Source organism: Manacus vitellinus, unplaced genomic scaffold (genome assembly GCF_001715985.3).
Source record: "Manacus vitellinus isolate BGI_N305 unplaced genomic scaffold, ASM171598v3 scaffold_3_pilon, whole genome shotgun sequence".
Classification (NCBI taxonomy): domain Eukaryota; kingdom Metazoa; phylum Chordata; class Aves; order Passeriformes; family Pipridae; genus Manacus; species Manacus vitellinus.
In genome coordinates this window covers 46,328,324-46,348,481 of record NW_021940535.1, presented here as the reverse complement: position 1 = coordinate 46,348,481, position 20,158 = coordinate 46,328,324, and the positions used below count along the sequence as shown (strand labels likewise).

At 37.1% G+C, this 20,158-nt stretch overlaps 1 protein-coding gene across 1 annotated transcript in view; it reads right to left on the bottom strand.

The window, feature by feature from the left end:
- NCAPG2 (non-SMC condensin II complex subunit G2) overlaps window positions 1-20,158 on the bottom strand; it is a 41,666-nt gene that overhangs the window by 14,394 nt on the left and 7,114 nt on the right. The window contains exons 6-20 of the mRNA XM_029961843.1: window positions 18,102-18,196; window positions 17,201-17,270; window positions 16,425-16,511; window positions 14,521-14,616; window positions 10,067-10,192; window positions 9,036-9,215; window positions 7,845-7,997; window positions 5,905-6,127; window positions 4,764-4,882; window positions 4,125-4,298; window positions 1,651-1,721; window positions 1,229-1,382; window positions 827-1,000; window positions 268-384; window positions 40-180 (exon numbers count right to left, since the gene is read on the bottom strand). Of these exons, the coding sequence (XP_029817703.1) occupies window positions 40-180; window positions 268-384; window positions 827-1,000; window positions 1,229-1,382; window positions 1,651-1,721; window positions 4,125-4,298; window positions 4,764-4,882; window positions 5,905-6,127; window positions 7,845-7,997; window positions 9,036-9,215; window positions 10,067-10,192; window positions 14,521-14,616; window positions 16,425-16,511; window positions 17,201-17,270; window positions 18,102-18,196 (1,980 nt within the window). The remainder of the gene's footprint in view (window positions 1-39; window positions 181-267; window positions 385-826; window positions 1,001-1,228; window positions 1,383-1,650; window positions 1,722-4,124; window positions 4,299-4,763; window positions 4,883-5,904; window positions 6,128-7,844; window positions 7,998-9,035; window positions 9,216-10,066; window positions 10,193-14,520; window positions 14,617-16,424; window positions 16,512-17,200; window positions 17,271-18,101; window positions 18,197-20,158) is intronic.

Sequence of the window (20,158 nt, the reverse complement as noted above, 5' to 3'; positions counted from 1 at the left end):
TTGGCAGCCGTTTGATTTATGTTATAAGAATCCTCTAACCTGGATAATTAATTCAGAAACACTACTGCGTTTTGAAATACCATCCTCTTGATCACTTGATAGTATAAAAGGTACAACTTGACTTTCTATCCAAGCACCTGTCTCCTTCAAAAGTGAGAGGCAATCTCCTTCTCCAGAAAACTGGAAAAAAAAAAAGAAAAAAGGTTTACCAATTGTCTTTCCAGTTATTTTGGAATTTCCAGCTTATTCTGAAAGCTACAGCCATACCTTGTGCTGAAGATGAATACTCAATCTGCAAAAGAGGCTGAAGGCTCTTAGACCAGTTGCTTGATTCCAGCTACCAGAATCTGCATTAGTTCCTTTAAGGATTGAGCCAAGAACCCTCTGAAATATAAAGGTTTGCATTTATATTTTTCAGAAAATCCTTTCAAATGTTTCTTTTCTCAAAAGTTTTAAACAGTAAAAAAAAAAAACAAATGAGAAAATAATAAGAACAAGAAATCACCAAACCCAAAAAAACAACAAGCATACTTTCAATTATTCCACTTTTGCAATGTCATACTATTTCTTATACGCATATTCCAAAAGTCAGGTCCCTTAAAAACACTCATCACAAAAGTGTTGAGACACCTAAAACTGACAAGCTGGTTAAAATCTGCCAATCCTTAACTACTATACTTCTAGCATAGTAGGAAAACCTTTTTACAGAGGGAGAGGGGATCATGAATGTTATTTATTTATTCTTGTATGCCTTTAATTTGACTCGGGCAATATACGACGTTCAGCATTCTTTTATAAGCACTGCTTATGGTCAGGAGAATACCACCTTTGCAGCACTGAGGATTTTCAGAAGTTTCTTCAGTTTCTTTTTATGAACAGAAAGGAGGCAGTCACGATTGACAGGATGAGTCAATAAATAGTCAATGTAATCAATTGCCAGTTCTGGTTTTGATTCCTGTGTTACGTGGATCTGCACTTGGCGTCCAGATGTTTCAACGTTCTAAATAAGAATGAAGCACAAAACCAGTGCAATACTGTTAGTATTTTTACAACAGATAATTGTTAGTATTTTGTTTATACTTATTTACTTGCTTATTTATTAAAGTTAGTACTTAACAACAAATTTCAAAGCAGAGTAACATTTGTAATGTCTCATTCTATTAAAAATAAATATGCACGACGCCTTTATGTAATCTTGCAATTCCTGAATTCTTATGCATATGCATACCTTTCTTGGGGTCAGTGTGTCAGACAACCAATCACAGGCTAATTCCATAATGTGCCCCACTTGACCCCAGCGACACATGCAGTCGATCAGGGTAGAATATTTGCTTTGGTCAGCTCCATTGTTAATATTTCTGAGTCTGGAAATCACACCACAGCTTAAAAGAAAACAAACAAAAAGATGTGTTAGCTTTACATCCATTAAGTGCAGAAAAATCCAAAGAATATCAATTAGTGTAATACAAAAAAAAAGATTCACCAATGGCTCAGACACACTTGCACATCACAAATTTTGCTAACTTATCGCATTTTTTTAGTGGATTAATTTATCCAAATGGGTACTTAATACATCAGCTTGTGAAACATTAGCAAACACAGTCAACAAGAAATTTCATGTAATTCATATTTTGTATTTCAAAATAGTACCTGAATGTAGGAACAGCAGCAATGGGCATAAAGGATGCCAGAATAACCAATGGAGTCACGCAACGCTCGTCCTAGGATAAAAAAAAGAGTACACTGTATGAGGTACATGTCCAGGTACACACAGGCCCACAAAACTAAAGAGAGTACTGCAAAAGTGTGATTACATTTTCTCAAATTAAGGATTTCCCTTTTTTCATTATAAATGGAACTGAAAGAAGTTCATAACAATCTGTGGCTTGCAATCGAAAGGTGTGATTCCTATTCTCAGGTCAACTATCAATTAATTACCTTATCATTCAGCTTTTTGAAAAACTGCCAGAACAACTACCATGAATAATTATGGCTCTCTTAGATTCATAACCATTGCAAAAGAACTACCAACTCTACCTTACATTTTTTTTCCAGCAATGACTAATGTTTAATTGCACAACCATGACACCACCTAACTCCTCTCAAGGAACCAGTGCCTTAAAATGAATATTCATTCACATGGCAAATTTTTGAAAAAGACTCTAAAGGAAAGAGTGTGTATACAACAATGGTAATGTTAAATGCACTGTTATTCATTACAACATGTCATAACACACAGTCTAGGCCATGACATAATCTCACTCAGGTTACACAGAAACCAATCTATGTTAAAGACTCTTCAAAAATTGTGTATCTGTATGTCCCAGTTTCATGAAAACAGTCAAATGAAATTACTACCTACTTACACATTCCAAGTTCTAAAACCTTCTCAAAACTCATATTTTTTAAAAAAACACTTAAAATGCAGCTTTTTCAGGAAAGAGACAGGCTGCTTCAGTCTGTAATTCTTTTAGAAACTAAGCCTCTGATGAGAGGTTCTTTTAGATCCAAGTTGCTTACTCACTCTAACAACATCAAAGAGGTTGATTGCTACAGCTGGATATCTTGCTGTTCACTAGAGCCTCTCTCTCAGGAGGGATGTTACATCCTCTACCAAAAAAAGGTTTGGAATGTCTGTGACAACTTCCAAATGCTTTCAGGGTAGAGAGAGCATTTGGTATATCTGTGCTGCAGAATATGACATAGCAATGAACTGCTTTTCACTCCTTGATTATCTAATGCAAAGTTAAAGTATAACAGCCAACATTACTCAGTATATTCAGCACAAAAGCCACCAACTGAAAAGCAGATATCCAGCAGGTAATCCTTCCACATGCACTCCAGGTGCAGCAGACACTATTAGCCATCTCAAAAGACAGTATCCTCCTCAAGAATAACACTAAAACAGTTAAATAGAGCAAGGAGACTGAAAATCTGAAAATGACTGATTTTAAATAATTGCCTAAATCAAACCCAAACAATAAATAAGTGCATCAATAGATTATTAGAGAGTAGATTCAAATTAGCAGAAACCAGAGAATCATAGAATGGTTTGGGTTGGAAAGGACCTTAAAGATCACCTAGTTCCAAACCCCCAGCCATGGGCAGGGACACCTTCCACTTGACCAGGCTGCTCAAAGCCCCATCCAGCCTGGCCTTGGACACCACCAGGGATGGGGCAGCCACAAGTTCTCTTGGGCAACCTGTGCAAATGTCTCACCATCCTCACAGTAAAAGATTTCTTCCAATATTTAATCTAAACCTATTCTCCTTCAGTTTAAAGCCATTCTCCCTTGTCCTGTCACTACATTCTGTTGTACACCTCCATCTTTCTTGCAGGCTCCCTTCAGGTACTGGAAGGCCACAATTAATTCACCCTAAAGCCTTCTCCTCCAGGCTGAATAATCCCAATTCTCTCGGACTTTTCTCCTAGGAGAGGTGCTCCAGCCCTCTAATCATCTTGGTGGCCTCCTCTGGACTCGCCCCAGCAGCTCACTATCCTCCCTGTGCTGAGGCCCCCAGGGCTGGAGGCAGCACCAGGTGGGATCTCACCAGAGCAGAGCAGAGGGACAGAATCCCCTCCCTCGACCTGCTGCCCACACTGCTTTGGATGCAGCCCAGGACACAACTGGCTTTCTGGGCTGTGAGTGCACATTAATGGTCATGGCCAGTGAAAAAGGAGCCTCAGCTGCTTCAGGTGTCTGTTGCAGCAGCTGGGACAACAAATGGGGATGGAAGAGTTTGGGGGGCAGTGGGTAGAAAAACACATGGGCTCTCACATACACTGAGTATTTATTCTGCAATGGCACATTTTCACTTACTGTTTTCCAAAAGTTCTAAAAACATTCAAAAGAACAGAATCCAAGAAAAACCTTACAAGGAGAGCAATTTATTGCATAAGTATTTCTGAGTTGACTATTAGATAATGGCTCATCAGTCAGGCACTGCAAATGGAGAATAGCTTGTACCCATTTGTAGGATTCTAAGAAACTTGCTATTGTTTATGGTTTATAGCAACAATGAAAAAGAATACTTCATCCTATAAAAGTAGATAAAAGATACAAAACATGAAAGCATCTGAAGAACATACTAAGAAAATGCAAGAAAACCTAGTCTTTCTTTACCTTAAATACTTTAAAATATTCAGGAAGTACAGAAGCAAATTTCCTGATAGCATAATCTTTGACCTCTTCATTGTGTTCTAGTGCTTTGTAGATACTTTTCCAGAGAATTACAATAATCTCCAACAAACTTGCCATGCTGGCCACATCATTTATGGACAACACATTATCCAACACCTGAAATACAAACACTTAGATGATATTACCTATTATATTCTTAAATACAAATTGAAGATAAAATAAGGTTTCAAAAAAGCCCTGAAAAATCCTTCTATTCATTTTACAAAGGTATTGTGGTTGCTGTAGAACATGAAATCCACAATTCAGTCTTACTCTCTCTAACTTCACATATCTTGCAATGGCAATTTTTTGAATAATTTAATTGCAAAATCAAACCAATTTATAATTAGTACTGGAATTAGGGTGCTTCATATTCATTCTGTTTTATCCTATCTGCTTCACCCAATTTCTGCTACTGCAGGACATGAAAACATGATAATGGCAGTTCTCCCCTTCTAATTCCACAGATGCCTGAGGGCTTTCCCTTAGATTTGTGTCATATCATTAACTGCCTATGTCTCAGGTGAAGCACCACAGAAAAAAAAAAGCTACTAGAACTTAGCATAAAGTGGACTTTCTTACACTTGTGTTCTCCTTTTCGCTTTCATCATTGTCATCCTCCCCACTGTCACCCAGACTCTCCTTCTTTGCTTTCTGGATGCAGGCGTTCAAGCAGCGCCGAATGGTGAGCATCAGTTTAGCTACATTTAAAGAGAAAAAGAATAAATTAGAAATGTACTATTTTTAACAATGTTGCTAATAAATGCCTCTAATTATAAAGCCGGAAAGCCAGGATGTAAAAGCAGGCAGCAGAACCAGAAATAACTAGGAAAAAAAGGAGAAAAATTCCTTGTAAAAGAAATGGAAAAATGTGAGCATGTTTTACATCCTCAAGTATGAAGAAGAAATGGCAACATTATCATCAGGTTCTATAATTTTTACTGGTTAAAAAATATACTAAAAAAAAAACCCAAAACCAACAACCACCTTATCAAATCTGGATCAGAGGAAGCTCCCCCAACTCCTACCTTCATCTGGAATAGCTGTTAATGACCCACATTCAAGAACACATCCCATCCTATGGCAATTCCCATTATTTGGAAAAGATGTAGTAGCCCAACCATCGCCCTCCTGAACGAGGAGCTCAGCTCTAGATGAAGTGAAAGGGCTATGCCCACTCTGGTGAAAGTGCAACCAGCTGATTTCATAATCATGTGATTTCTAACTCCCCCACCAAGGTAATCAGTCAGGAGGACACGGCTTGGGCACTTCACCCAATCACTTCACGCTGACTACTTGGTTTTTATCAGGACTCCTCTGAAACAGCATTTTCCTGATTTTACTTGGTTCAACAGTACTTTTCTGAAAAGGAGCAACATTCTGTGCAGTAAATGCCCTTCTCCCTAAAACTTTCTGAAGCTTTTAAACGAGAGGAAGGCTTTTCAGATTTTCTCCGAGCAACTTGAAAATACTGATCCGCAAATCCCAGACAATCAGATTAGCAGACATAAATATTTTTCAGCTTCTATAGAATCTTTCACATGAAGATCTCAAATCACTTAGGGCACAGGGGTATTTTGTTTGAGAAATATATATCAACTGAGAGAGTTTTAAGCTGCATGTGAGGAGAACGGGGAGCAGAGGGACCCGGCTGGAGTGGACAGTACTGCACCTAAGAGCAGAAAAGAAAAGCTTTGAAAACTCATAAGGTTTTGTACTTTACCTATATTGGTGGGGGCAGTATATTCATAAGCATATTGATAGAACTTTCTGGCTGCTGCTGGATTCATCTGGATGAGAGTGACACAGCGCTCACACCACACATCCTCGGGTTGGTTGGTGGGAAAGAAGGAGTTGAACAGGAGGTTCACTATGCGCCGTGACACGGGCCGTGAGTCCACCTCAAGGCGAGTCAGAATATCCTCCATGGGACAGATATTCCAGAACTGGAAAAGATATTAAAGGAGAAAAAGGTATTAAAGGAGTTAAAAGAGACAGAGGAAAAAACAATCACCTTCATTAAGTGTTTTCCATGTCAACAGTCTCAACAAATACGAGTAGCATTTATGAGGACAGCATGAGCAGTTTTTATTTTTACCAACCACCAGCATGCACTGGGCTCACATTCTGCTGCAGCAATGCTACTTTGCAGTTCTGATGCACCTCCAAATCTCCCAGTATCTCTGACATACTGATAAAATTCTGGGTCAAGCAATTCCAGCTCAATACCCCTGCAGTGCTAATGCAATTCCGTAGATATAGGGAAGAATTATTTACTCTACAAAGATATCACCACAAGATACAATTATTTGTCATTATGTGCCACATTATATATTCTCATTATAGGACCAAGCAGGACCAAACTACCTACCAGGATTGTATACACCCTAAAATCCTGTATAGAGCAACACCCTTTGCAAATCCATCCCAAACCACAAGTGCATCCCATCCTTGGCAGAGCTCTAGTTTATTTGTACACAGAAATCAAAGGCTGTGAAACCACAAAGGAATACACAGCTTGTTATGACCAGTAACACCACTCACACCTGCAATTTTTTTTAAAAGATCCTGAATTGATTATTCTGTGCACTTCAGATTAAAACAAAAAACTAAAAGAAAGGTTTCTTGGCATTGAAAAAAAATGTTTGATTCTTAGTAGAAATATTTGCAGCAGCTAATTACCCCATGAGTTCAAACTATGGGCATCCCTACTAGAACTGTCATAAGAAGAAGGCCCTTGTAATAAGTATTAAAGTGACCCCAGGACTTACCAGAGATACATATTACAGTTTTTAAGTAAATAGGAATTTACTGAAAAGCATTTAACACTATGATTTTTTTCTTTTATGTAAATCTGATCCTTCCTTCCTCGAAAAAATCCCTGAAGCTGAGGATTATCTTTTTTCCTCTGTCTATAACAGCAGCAAATTCAATAAATCAGAATAAATCAGAGAAGCCAAAAAGATAATTTGTTTGAACTTTCATACTGAATGACAAATAACTTAAAAACAATAACTTTTTTTATACATTTAACAGTAGCATGAATACTTTGTTTTTTCAGAGACTGTACACAAAGTAACAACATTAAATAATCAATATAAAGCATTGCTGATATTCGATACAAGTTGAAACAAGCTTGACTATATTTTACTATACAGGTAACTGATACTAAGGGATCAAGTCATGACTGCAGGTGCCAGTCCTTCAAACAAATCATACTGCTATGAAGAGTTAAAACCCAGCACCAGAAGAAGTGCTGAGTACCTGTGAGGTTACAGAGTGATGTAGAAATGAATATTAAAAGAACCACAGTAAGATTATAAGATATTAGGGGATTATGTTAGCTGAGTATTTTTAAAATAATAAATAATAACACAAGAATACAATAGAAATCATGATTAAGATTTCAGAGTCCAACACTTTCAGAACAGGTTCTGTGATCATTTGTTTCTTCTGACTGAGTAAACCAAGTCATACATCTCCCAACACACAGGTCAGCGGAGCACTCAGGATACCACGAATACTAAGAGCATTACTACAGCAAAGCATGTATTTCTTTCCCTTTAGGAATACTGCAGTAGTCTCAAAATGTACTTCTTTTTTGTTTTAAATAAATGCCTTGATTTTATCTCCTTGCTACTTATCAAGCATCACCTATCCTACCTTAGCAGCCTTGGTGGCCTTAATTTTCAGCAGCATGTCGACGTAAGCCACTCGCACTTTCTCCGAGTTGTCACGAAGGCTGTGTTTGGTCACTGGCAGGAGCTGCTCCAGTAATGGATGGCTGAGGTTGTTGTCCAAAATTACTGGTAGGCACTAAAAAAAAAAAAAACAAAACCAGAAAAAGTAGGCTTGAAAAAAATATCTAGGCAAAAATTGCTGAATTGGACCATGACACTTCTAAGGTTAAATGAAGCAGGGACAGATACTGCACTTGCATATTTTTCTCGTACTATTCTTTAGCAAAAATTGATTTTGTTATTTTAAATTTCCGGTGAACTGTTCAGTGAACTCATTTCAGCTGAAGGAGCTTTAGATTTTCACTGGGGCCACGGTCTTGCCTTCTACCTGAGAGCACACTGTCAAGTGCTTTTTGTGGTAGAGATACCAGCTCCCTAAACTGTGCTGATTTCAAATTAAAAATACATACTATTTCTCCAACTTATTTTTAAATCAGCACTCTGCCTGTCCAGTATAGCCCCCCCATGTGGCTGTAGAGGAGCAAGTGAGGATTAGCATGAAGATTGCTCCAGTTTAAGGCTGAACTGATACAGACACAAAACCTTCAAGTGAAAATACTGCTCAGGGAGTTGATTTTTCTGTCCAAGCTTTCAGTTATTTATCATATGTCAGAAAGATGTAGATGAACTAATTCTAACCTACTGAGCAATGCACAGGAGGAGGCATTACCAGAGAAACAGTGTGGAATTATATCCATCCAAAGCTCAGAAACACGAAGTGGGATACAAAATCCTAACTGTGCATGTCTTGGGACATGCTAAGACCAGAGACTTGGAGACATCCTGGAACCTGCCTGCAGATGTTGTCAAGTCTAAGCATCATTTCTAATAGCTAAAATAACTGAATTATCAGGTCCAAACAATGTCTGTAAGACTGGAAATTCAAAGTAGCTGAGAGTCAGAAAGCCCATCAGTTCCTATTTTAAAAGGCATTTGTGTATTCCAAATGCGTGGCTTTTCTAAAGCACATAAAACTTCCAGGTTTTAAGAATTTTATTGCCTAAGTTATTTTGCAGGACGAGTTATTCGTTGCCTTAAATGATACTAGAAACCTGTGCATCAAGTAAAATATAAAAATGACCAAAACTATTTTTAATTTAGAAAAGTTCCTCACTTTAAATACAGAGCATCGAACATCAGCAGATGATACATCACATGCCAGCTCCCCAGTTATCTTTTTTAAAAGATCAGCAACAATTATTGAAGGAATCATCTCCCAGTATCTGGATGTTATCTGAGTCACTCCAAGGATCCCTGTAGAGCGGACAACTGGATGAGGATCTTCCAAGAGACTCTAAAACAAACAGAATAATGTGAGTATATGCATTATTGTGACCATATTGCTGTTTGACATGAACCTATCATAAACAAAAAGCATTCCACTGCCTTTCAGTCATTATGCAAATTGTCAGACAATAAAAGAACTGTAATATTATTAGTCCTTCAAGGCATTTTATTATAAAGCAAACTAAGCAACTTAAATCTAATGCAAAATTAAAACACCTATTGGTCAACTTTTTAAATTGGACTTTTGAAATTTATTTTTTTTATTAAATCATATTAAGTCTTATATTTGTGATTTAATTAAGAATATTTAGACTTTTACTAATATGAGTTTACACTGATCACTGCTCCTATGCAGCAACATAAAAACTTTGAAATCCATTCAATTATCAGATGTTTACTCAGGATTCCTAAATATTTTCTTAATGAAAATACTATGCCCATTCTCACCCATCTAGACTGGGAAGGCATTTTTTAGGTTCTTAGCTCTATTATACTTAATTTCAGAAGCATTTAGAAATAAAATACTCATCTTTCATTGAACGTTTCCATATTAACTGTAAAGCTCTCTTTACCAATCCTAGGTCTAGTCTTTCAAAAGCATCTCTTATTTAAAGATTAATGAATAACAAACCCTAATATTTCCTTTTCAGACTTGAAAATGGTGTGTGCCATCTGCTATGAACATACTATGGAAATTTAAAATATTAGTTTATTTTTGCATTTTCTGCAACAAAGACCTGTATTTCCCTCCAAATACTATCCAGAAGTTCCATAAGTTTTAATTGCATCAAGAACTTATTTTTGAGTTAGTTTCTATGAAAGTTTAACTTTTAACATTTTAGTTTCATTAAAACTTACAAAAAGCTCTTCAAACTGTTTCTGAATTTCATTGTCCATCTCTTCAGCATCAAAACTGGGATCACGAAGAGGAAAAGCATCAACAAACAAAAATGCTGCGTTTGCTCGAACTTCTGAGTTTCTGGCCTGTTACAATGCAGGAAAAAACATTGTTTCAGTAAGGACAGATTGTTAATATCCAGAGGCATATCCTGTCAAATACTGCTCTCCCAACACTTTTAGCAAGTTAGTGGTTTTAATTAAGTAGATGGAAGAGAAGAATTTATAAATGCATGGGAGAACTTATGATCACATATGAGTTTTAATGTGTTACTTCACACTTGCACCCGTTCGGTAACACCTGAGTTATTGTTACAATTAGCTTTCAAAGAATATCAACTTCAGTGACCCTGAAGAGTCATAGTCAGAGCCCTTCTGCTTTCTGTAATGCTGAATAAATTAAAAGCAATTGGGATTTCTCTTGGTTGCCTTAAAGCTCCTCTTCAGGGCAAAAGAATCTTGAATTCAAGCAGATTAAATTACAGAATTAATTACCTTGCCTGTCAAGAGACAGGTGATTTAATTGAAAAGCTCAAGCCTATTTCTTCTAGAAAACAGTATTTAGTAACCAAGCATCAGAAAACCTGGAGAGCAACTTATCCAGCATAAACATATTATTCATTTCTGCATCTGTGCACAGAAGGAATGTTCTGAGCCCCAGGCAGCTCATCAAAAATCAAAAATCTATGGCAAGCCTCACAACCCTCAGACATTATCCCATTTGTAACAGTTTTTAGTGTATTCCAACATACATTTTACTGGTTGTAGAGTCCCAAATGCAAAGAAAAATGAAAAATATGGATATTTAGACACCCATTCAGTGAAAGATAACTGACCTTGTGAACTCTTAAGGACAGAAAAAGAGCAGGCAATGAAATGATGATGAAATACAAGGTATCTCAGGGAGAAACCTGAAATCTAACCATCAAACTACATTTTATTTAGCAGAGATAGCAGTGCAATGATTAAGAGCCTCTGCCAACTTCTCTTGGAAAGAGAAAAGGAAGAAATTTGTTCAGATTTTGGGTCTAAATTAAAAAAAAAGAAATATATGTATGAGACTATATATAGTGTAATAAAACAAGCAAAGTAGGCTTAATTCTAACAGCAAGACAAGAGACAGCTCAGGGAACCTCCTAACTATTCTAATAATCCAATTTTCTTCTTCCCTTGTCATAAGGAACGTTCAGATCAAAGGTAGGGAAAAGAAACATGATGATAACCCTGTAATATTTAGACTTAAATAAATTAATGACAAATAAAACCAGAAAGACACAAAAGAAATGAGTAACAATTATTTCATTTGTAATCTATTTTGTATTTCTCTCCTGGACCAATCCTGATATGGTGGATCACATCTCTGGGTAGAACTGGAACATTCCAAATTCTTCTAGTCAACAAAATTAATAGCAATTCTAAATTGAATCCTACAAAGGCAAAAAAAGCCACATACATGCATTCTTTAGCTAGGGACTTTATTTATCATGGATAATGCAAACACTTTAAAGGTGGAAAGATCATAATTCTTAATTCTATCCCATAAAGCTGTAGAAAATCCTTTAACTTTGAGCTTGTCTATATTTAAGAATTAACATATAAGAAGCTAATATGTGAATTCAGGGTGAAATAGCTCTTCTGCACTAATATTGCATGTGAAAATTAATTCAAATGTGTTTTTGTGCAATAACCTAGACCTTATCTACCATGGCCATTCCAGAAAGTTAATTTCCATAAACTTTCTAAGTGCATTCCACTGAATTCCATTAAGCTCACTTTAATTCTGAACTGCGTACCCACAGTTCAAATTCCTGCCTTTAATTAATTGGAGTTTATCCCAAATGTATTTGCATATTCAAGCTCGTAGAAGAGTAAATGTCTTCACAGAGGTAGAACCTAAGACTTTAAATTCATATTCTGTTTTAAACCACAATGGTTTTTCCATGCAACAGCCTGCAGTTATTTAAATGACTAATATTTCTTTATCTTTATGCTTGCACTATTCTGAGGAACTTTCGGAACCTTTTTGAACAATATTTTAACTTTTTCCTTCATTTAATTTTCAGAGCTTTCTTTTAAATTTCATCTGGTCTTACAGATCCTAAAATTCACTTCCAATTATTCAAAGCACCGTTTCCCCAGTACATATCAGTTTAAAAGCGTGGGATGTTAAAAAAAAAAAGACAACCAAACACACCACTTTAAAGGACTCACTTCCTTCAACAGCTTGAATTCCTGGAGGAGTGGTTCTTGACTTTTTGAGCTTGATAAGAAATAGCTTAATCACTACTTATCTCACACTAAATATCCATATTTTTATATCCATATAGCTTCTTATACTAATAATCAATTACTGCACAACTATCTCTGTTATGTTTGCATGACACCTACTTTTCAAAATAAAGACGTGAAAAATATGAAGAAGTTACATATGGGCTTAGAAAAACTTCAAGTTGCATAAAGGCTTATAAAAATAAGTGTAGGTAGGAGCCCCAACAGAAGCTTGTGTGAACTAAGTATTTGCAAAACAAGCCATTTAGGAAGAAACAGAGAACTCTGCATTACAAATGTACACTCTCAGTTTAAAGATTGCAGAGATGAAAGCAAGTAGTTTCAACACAAACAGTTCTAGAATTTGTTATATTCTTATAACTGAAGTATTTCTGCTTTCTGCAAGAAGGAGGGGCAGCATGTCCTTTGTTTCGTAACCAGTGTTCTAGAACAAGATTTGTTCTGCACTGTATTAAATTAGGGACTTGGCTAAAATAGGAGCATCAAACTGGTTACCTAAAATTAAGCTGACATTTCAAGCTTTGCAGTAGAATCCACAAGGATTCAGTAAGGACAATTATAAGCTTCCCTTCTCAGTTCTGTATTTTAAACTACTGCTGATTCTGAGTCACAGCAACAGTTACTTCAAAACACCAAACACTCCAGCAGTACTGTAAGATTTGTTCTAGCAATGGAACCATTAGTGATGTGAAAATTAAGAATAGCAGCTGTCAAAAATTTCGACCACTTCTGGAATCAGTGAAATTCTCCCAGTCTTGCTGCAAATCAATAATTAACCTTTTTTCCCCCTCAAGACATACCTTTCTGCTACATTTGTCCAAATAAATCTATGCAGATTTAGTAAGGTTTGACAGAATGTTCCTCCAAAATACTGCAATCTTATATTTGAGTTCTGGGCTTTGGAAAGTGACCACTAACCTCCATTTCCAGGTAGCAACTCCCCTAAGAATGGAATACTGTTTTGCTAACTACTCTGAAACTGGTTCTGAGACATTAGTCAAGAATTTTACCATCCTATCCAAGATCATTTAAACCCCCTATTCTTTTTAGGGACAAAAAAAGTAGAAATTAAGGAAGTCATGCTTTGTAGCTATTATTCTCTTGCACTAGGAACATATATGTTTCATCCAGAAGGTTCCTTGTTTATATTAATTCTAAAAGGATGGAATCCAACCATTAATGTAAGACCAACCAAGATACTGGGCTAGCAATGAATCTGTTCATCTTCCCACCTCTATCACAAGGTTCTTTAGAAACTCTCAACTCCTTCCTGGACCTCATAAAATCCATTTTCATCAACTTTTTATTAAATACTTTCAACTTTAAGAATTTCAAACACTTCTCCCATGGCAACAGAAGATGCTCTATGCCCAACCAGCAAATGAAAGTGTAGATGTTTAACAGCACTTGACTGGGCTGTAACAAATGGTATGTGTGTGCTCTCACAATCAGGGATTTCATAACCTCAGACAAAATAAAAGCTGTTCACAAAGAAGGAAGCTTGGTTTATCTTAATCGCAGAGTGGAACCGAGTGGGCAAACTGCAGTAGGTCCCTTTTAGTTTGTGCATGCAACAGACACACACACTGTAAAAGTAGAATAAATTTCATTCTGAACACGTGATTAAAAGCATATCCATGGCATGAATGTCTGTACATACCATCAAAGTGAAATAAAAGTTTTTCTAAAATAATACCCTAAAAAATTCATTGAGTTGTATTCTAAGGCTGGTAAGTAATCAGAAGGTGAGAAGAAATCCTCCTCTGAACATTTTTGGCTTTGATAATAGAGCACTGATAATTCCCTAAAGAACTTGGAAAACAGAATACAACATTACACAACATTTCCAAATTGAGAAGATGTAATTCTGGAAAGCACCCTAGGTACCTGTGAACAAAACTGAATTATAGAAGTAAACCACATGAACAAATCAGAATATTGTTGTGCACACTCTGCCTAATTACAACTTGCAAAGTTACTCAGCTACATCCGAGATGTTAAACACTGATCCTGTTTTTTGTAGCCATTTCATTTTAAAAGCAACTAATAAAAACAGAAGATGAGGGAGGGACCCAAAATTGAGCAGTTGGAGAAAAACAGTCCTATTTTCTGAAAAAGATAATTACCTTCAGTGCTCTCCAAAGGATAGGCTGATACAATCTATAGAGCATTTCTTCCACTCCTTGACGAACTCTACTTTGTTTATGAAAATAACTCAGCATCTAAAGAAAAACAAACAAACAAAACAGTCCCCAAATCCATTTTAACAGTATTTTTTTACATTCAAGAAGTGATAAGGAGTTGTCTCATTTCAAAATTTATGTAAGACTGAAGAGTTTTCATAATATGGAAAACGATAAAATTAGACATATTAATTGACCCTATATTTTAATAAAGTCTCAAAAATAATAAAACTAAATAGACTAATAAATATCAAATTTTATAACTTTATAGATCTACAAATAAGAAAAAGCAGTGGCTAGAGAGTTTCACGAAAACAACTCATATTTTGTTACAGCAAAAAAGTGTTTTTAAAGTAACTGTCAGAAACACTTTGAAACCATGACATTATCAACTACAGATAAATAAGCCTTTTCTCTTCTAAGAACAAAGGAACATTACTTAGTAAGTGGAGTTATCCAAATACAAATCTACAAAGGTAGTACATTGTTAGTGCATTGATGAAAACCAAGTATCAGCACTCCTTGGGACTCAAAACTGTGCCTAGTTGGCTAAAGATCCTCTTATTTTTGTATCTAAATTACGCAGAAAAGAAAAAGAAAGTGGAAGACAGAGCAGAATATGAGAAAGAACATCAAGTAACTTGATATGAAGTAATTCTTCCACCCAAAACACTGGTCAGTTTGAAAAGAAGTTGACCCTCTAGTGGTCAGTAGCTCAAGTATTCACAACTATGGAGAAGCCTGGGAATAACATCCACAGAAAGGACACTCTGGGGAAAGAACAGCTTTTCTCTAGGTTTTGAGCACACTGGAGTAAAGACATGTTACAATTTATAAGAGACTATATAGCTCTTGTTTCTACATGATAATAAGGGATGTAACCCAGGACTAATGGCAAATCAATGCTGGCTTGGAATAGATTTCATCAGAACAAGTGAGTATCGAACATTTGCAAGACAGACATTTGTGTTACAGCCAGAACTCTGAATTCAGAAGGGAGAGTTATCTGTGTTGCTCTCTCCTCCTTCACTTCTCTTCCAACAAGAGGTAGCCCAAAGTTTGCTCAAGGGAGTGACTGTGGTTGGTTACTCTCCCAACTGCTACAGGAACTTCTGGATTCTAAAGGACTGTTTTAAATCAAATTCCTGCCTACGGAAAAAGAAAACATCATTCAAATTTACTCTGAGACCCACTCTCCCTGCAACCCAAAGACAGACTTATTCACTGTCCTCTTTCAAGATCAGAAGCTTCTGAGCCTGAAACACATGAAATGCCCTGTCAAAAGTGTATTCCATCCATCAGGAATCACAGGACAAGGAAACCCTACAGATATGAGAAAACAAAACAGAACAACCCCCCAAAAAAACCAAACCAACTCAAAGAGCCAATATAGTAATATATGCTGGTTTGTCAAGATACATATTGCATGTACCATTCACAGCCATTCACTCACTCACTCCCTGCCCTGTGGGGTGGGAAGAGAACTGGGAGAGAAAAGCAAGAAGGTCATGGGTCAAGACAAAGCAGTTTAATAAATGAAGGAAAGAGGATCAGAAAAATTCCCAAAAAATGATGCAAATGCAATCACTCACCACCTCCCACAAGCAGATCAACACTCAGCCAGTCTCCAAGCAAGTACTACCTCCCCAAAATCCACTTTTCCTGTTTTTATTGCTCAGCATGATGGTTATGTGGGATGTAATATCCTTTTGGTCAATTTGGATCAGCTGTCTCAGCTGTGACCCTCCCAACTTCTTCCTCATCCCCAGCCTACTTCCCTAGGGAAACAGTGGGGAAGAGAAAGCCTTGGCACCACATGAGCACTGCTCTGCTTGACAGGAACTTACCTCTCTAACTTTAGAATGAACAGAAGAACTTCTGGGAAGATGAATTCCATGATGCATGAAATCCTGGATGCAGTTATGTTCTAGTTCCTATAGTAAGAACACATACAAGCTACTGTTAACACAATAAAACAGTAATAAGTACTGTGGGTGTGCAGTAACTATATTATTCTCTAAAACAAGCAAATGAAAATAGTCTTTGACGTTATTTCTTACTTGGTTTCTGCTTGGCCCAAATTTTTCCATGCTGCAGGCCTGTCTTCCTAAACTGATTTTCAAAATTTCAGAATATACAGCTAATCCAATTCTCAGAACCTAAAAGCACCCCCACACGGTAAGGAAGAAGTTTTTGGTATCTGAAATTTTGCTCTGGAATTGTTGTGATGCTGTAAATATGCTTTTGATCATCTCCATGGAAATCCACAAAAACTAGATAAATACTTGAGCTATCAACTACATAGACTTGCACATACTGAATAAAAGCTTCCATAACTCAGATAACTAGTGTGTCTATGAGAAACACAGTGTATGTGCATAGTTGTGTAAACAATCCTTCAGCTGCAGAACTACAGGTGTTTAAATGCAGCCAAGCTGATCACAGTGGGCAAATATTCAAAGCATGACAAGCTGTTACTCTTTGACAATGCTGAAGATGCCTTTTCCTTGGGGAAATAATTCCTTAAGGTTTGTTTAGGAACATTCATGAGGTTGAAAAGTCATGTGTGTTCCCCACCTTGAAATTCAAAATGATCCAAATGAAATTTCAAGCACAGTGTTACCTCTATGAATTCTCCTGATACCTTCTTCCAGGACCTGAAGTAAACTTCTGCAATGTATTCCACCAAGGATCTGTATTAACATATGGGAAACACTTTCAAGCAAGCATCCTAACCATATCCATGTCCAATTCATAAAGTTTTTTAGAAGTACTGATAGTATTCTTAATTCCGTGCATCAATGTTATTGAGACAAAACCACCTTTTCAAGTCTACATGGCTAATTACAAAGTAACTGTTAATTAATGAAGCCAAGCACTATTACATAACACAGGAAATACCTCTTATGGGGGGAGAGTCAAAACATTGGCACAGATATTTTAGCATTTATCTCACAGTGAAAGCCTCGAATTCTTTATACAGATGTACAGGTATATATTATGCTAACTGAAAGCATTAGAAAGCCTCTGATTTTAATGTGAATAGTTAATTCTGTAATATTTCATGGAATAATTAAAAAATATCCATTTTTTTCATTCATCAGTTAAGTTCTCAGGCTATGACTGATCCTGAAAGTCACTTCATATGAGAACATCTGTATCCAGAATCCTACCAAGTTAAGTCAGAGTTTGCTCAGAGGAAAAAACCAGAAACCTCCTACAAAAGAAGAAATGGGCCTGGGATGCTCACACAAGCACTGCAAGTAACCCAGTCCAATTTCTATCAGTCATTTGCTTTAGCTAATGCCAAAGAAGCATTTTACAACACCTATAACTGTGCACCTAGGCAGGTCAGAGAACTATTAAATGAAGTTGCTGAAACCATATGGCAGTTATAGTCAGCAGATTTGAAGGTTTCTGGGTTCTGATACATTTATCAATACACTGTGTGTTTTCACAGCGAGACAAACAAGATTTTAGCTGAGCTCTTAACCATCATTAAGTACTCTAAGTGTGATGCATACCTTGGAAAGAACTGTAATTGGTTTTTAACAGTTCCATGTATCATCCTAATGAAGTTTATATTCCAGCTGAACAAAAAACTCAGGAATCTTCTTCCCTGTGTGGAGAGGAAAAGAGGAAAAAGAGGAAAAAACAGAGAAGTCAAACCTAGGAGGAATTCCCACTTTAAGAGATACCTCAAAAATCAGTAAATGCAGAGCTTAAAGATCAAAAGAAATTACATCTTTAATTTTAGAAGTGTAGCTGAGATGGAAAAAATTAAAGTTTCTTAATTTTTAAACAGAATTCAAGCATTACTCATACTGTAGAGAAAACACAAACCAAATGGACACGTGGATGACACATCTGCCTGCACTTTCTCAGTGTCCATTCTGCTTTGGCATGACTCCCATTAGTATTCCACAATGACAAGGGACTGTGCAAACCAGGACCCTCATATGGGCCAGAACACCAGAGCTCTGTCAAGTGCAGTGTCATTCCAGGATGAAGGTACAAATAAAACACCACAACAACTCTACCAGCACTGGACATGGAAACGGTTTTGAACAAAGCCACAGGGAACAGCTGGGCCACTGAGGACAGTAAATGTTCTGATTAGCAAGCACAGTTCCTTTGTTATTGCATGAAAACTAATATTGCAAACCTCCTGGAGTTGCTTTCTTTCATGAAAACAGAAACACTTTTTTTCTCATATTAGTTTTCATTCACTTTAGCAAGTCAGAAACAACGACAACAATCTGACAAGCAAAGGCAGTGAAAGGCTCTGGATGAAGGAAATGAGCCAATGCTCTTCCAGAACCAGCAAGATCTGCCCATGGAATTGGAGCCTTACAAAGTATCTGTACAGGCAGCCCCACTCCTGGTTCATCTTACAGATGAAGTGAAGGCATCCAGCTTCTGAGACTTTAAAATGCTTGATCATACATGAGGGTGAGTCAGTCAGCTGTAAAGTCCTTTGTACCTGTCAGCTTTCTAGCCAAAAATAAATCAGGAAAATTAATAAGGAAGTGCAACAGTAAAGAGCAGATTGGCAGAAGTGCAAAGGGTCACTGAACAAACAGAGGCACTTCCAGTGAGAGCTGGACAAACAGTTGTATTCACACCTATGACAAAACTGAGAAAATAGAATGCCAGTCCCACTTTGAGTTGGAATATTCCAGAGTAGGGGAGATGGAAGGAAGCATAGAGCTGGAAACTGCCCTTTAGTGGAATTGATAGCTTAAATGCCTTTGGATCAAGAAGTAATTCAGAAGATCATAAAAATCAAGACCTAAAGGCTAAATATAATATCAAGATCCTTGTGTACAGGTCTGATGGAATCTTTTCTGTTGTCAAGAGAGTTGCTTCTATTTAGGAAAAAAACACAACTTACTATTTCCTACTTTGGTGGTCTAATATATATATGAGTCCCAGTGGGCATGTCACACATCAACATCCCTGACAAACCAGTAGGTCAAGGGAGTCTTGGCCTACAACTTCTGCCTCAATGAGGCAAACATGAGGACAAACTCAAACTCATCTCATCTTCTACAATCCCAGCAGCAAGAAAGATAATAAAAAGCCACCAAGCAGCTTTCAACCAATTCTTTTTTGCCTTAGATTTCAAAAGACTGAGCCTGATCCTGAAAATTATGGTAAGTGCCTCTAATTTAATCTGCTGCCTGTGATCAATGGATCTGAAATCATCACTGGGATCAACATCCACAGTATCATGAGAGGCAAACTGCTGAGAGGTGAGCAAGACTGTGAACTTGTCACCTTTGGGGTTAACACATTATCAGAGTGTTGGTGGCTGGTGCTGCTGTGCTTGTGGACACTGTACATGTGCCTTAGTCTGTTGTACACACACATGGAAGGGGAGCAAGGAAGGAGAGAGCACAACAGACCTACCTCTAAAAGACAGTAACACGCTCTGCAGGGCTCTCCAGCTGTTTGATAGGAAACCCCATCAGAACAAGAACGTTTTCTTACATCACAGAGGATCACTCCACTGATGCAGCCTGATAAGCCTCTGAGAAATATTACTCTGTGTTGAATAGCACAGCCTGGGAAGGCAGGA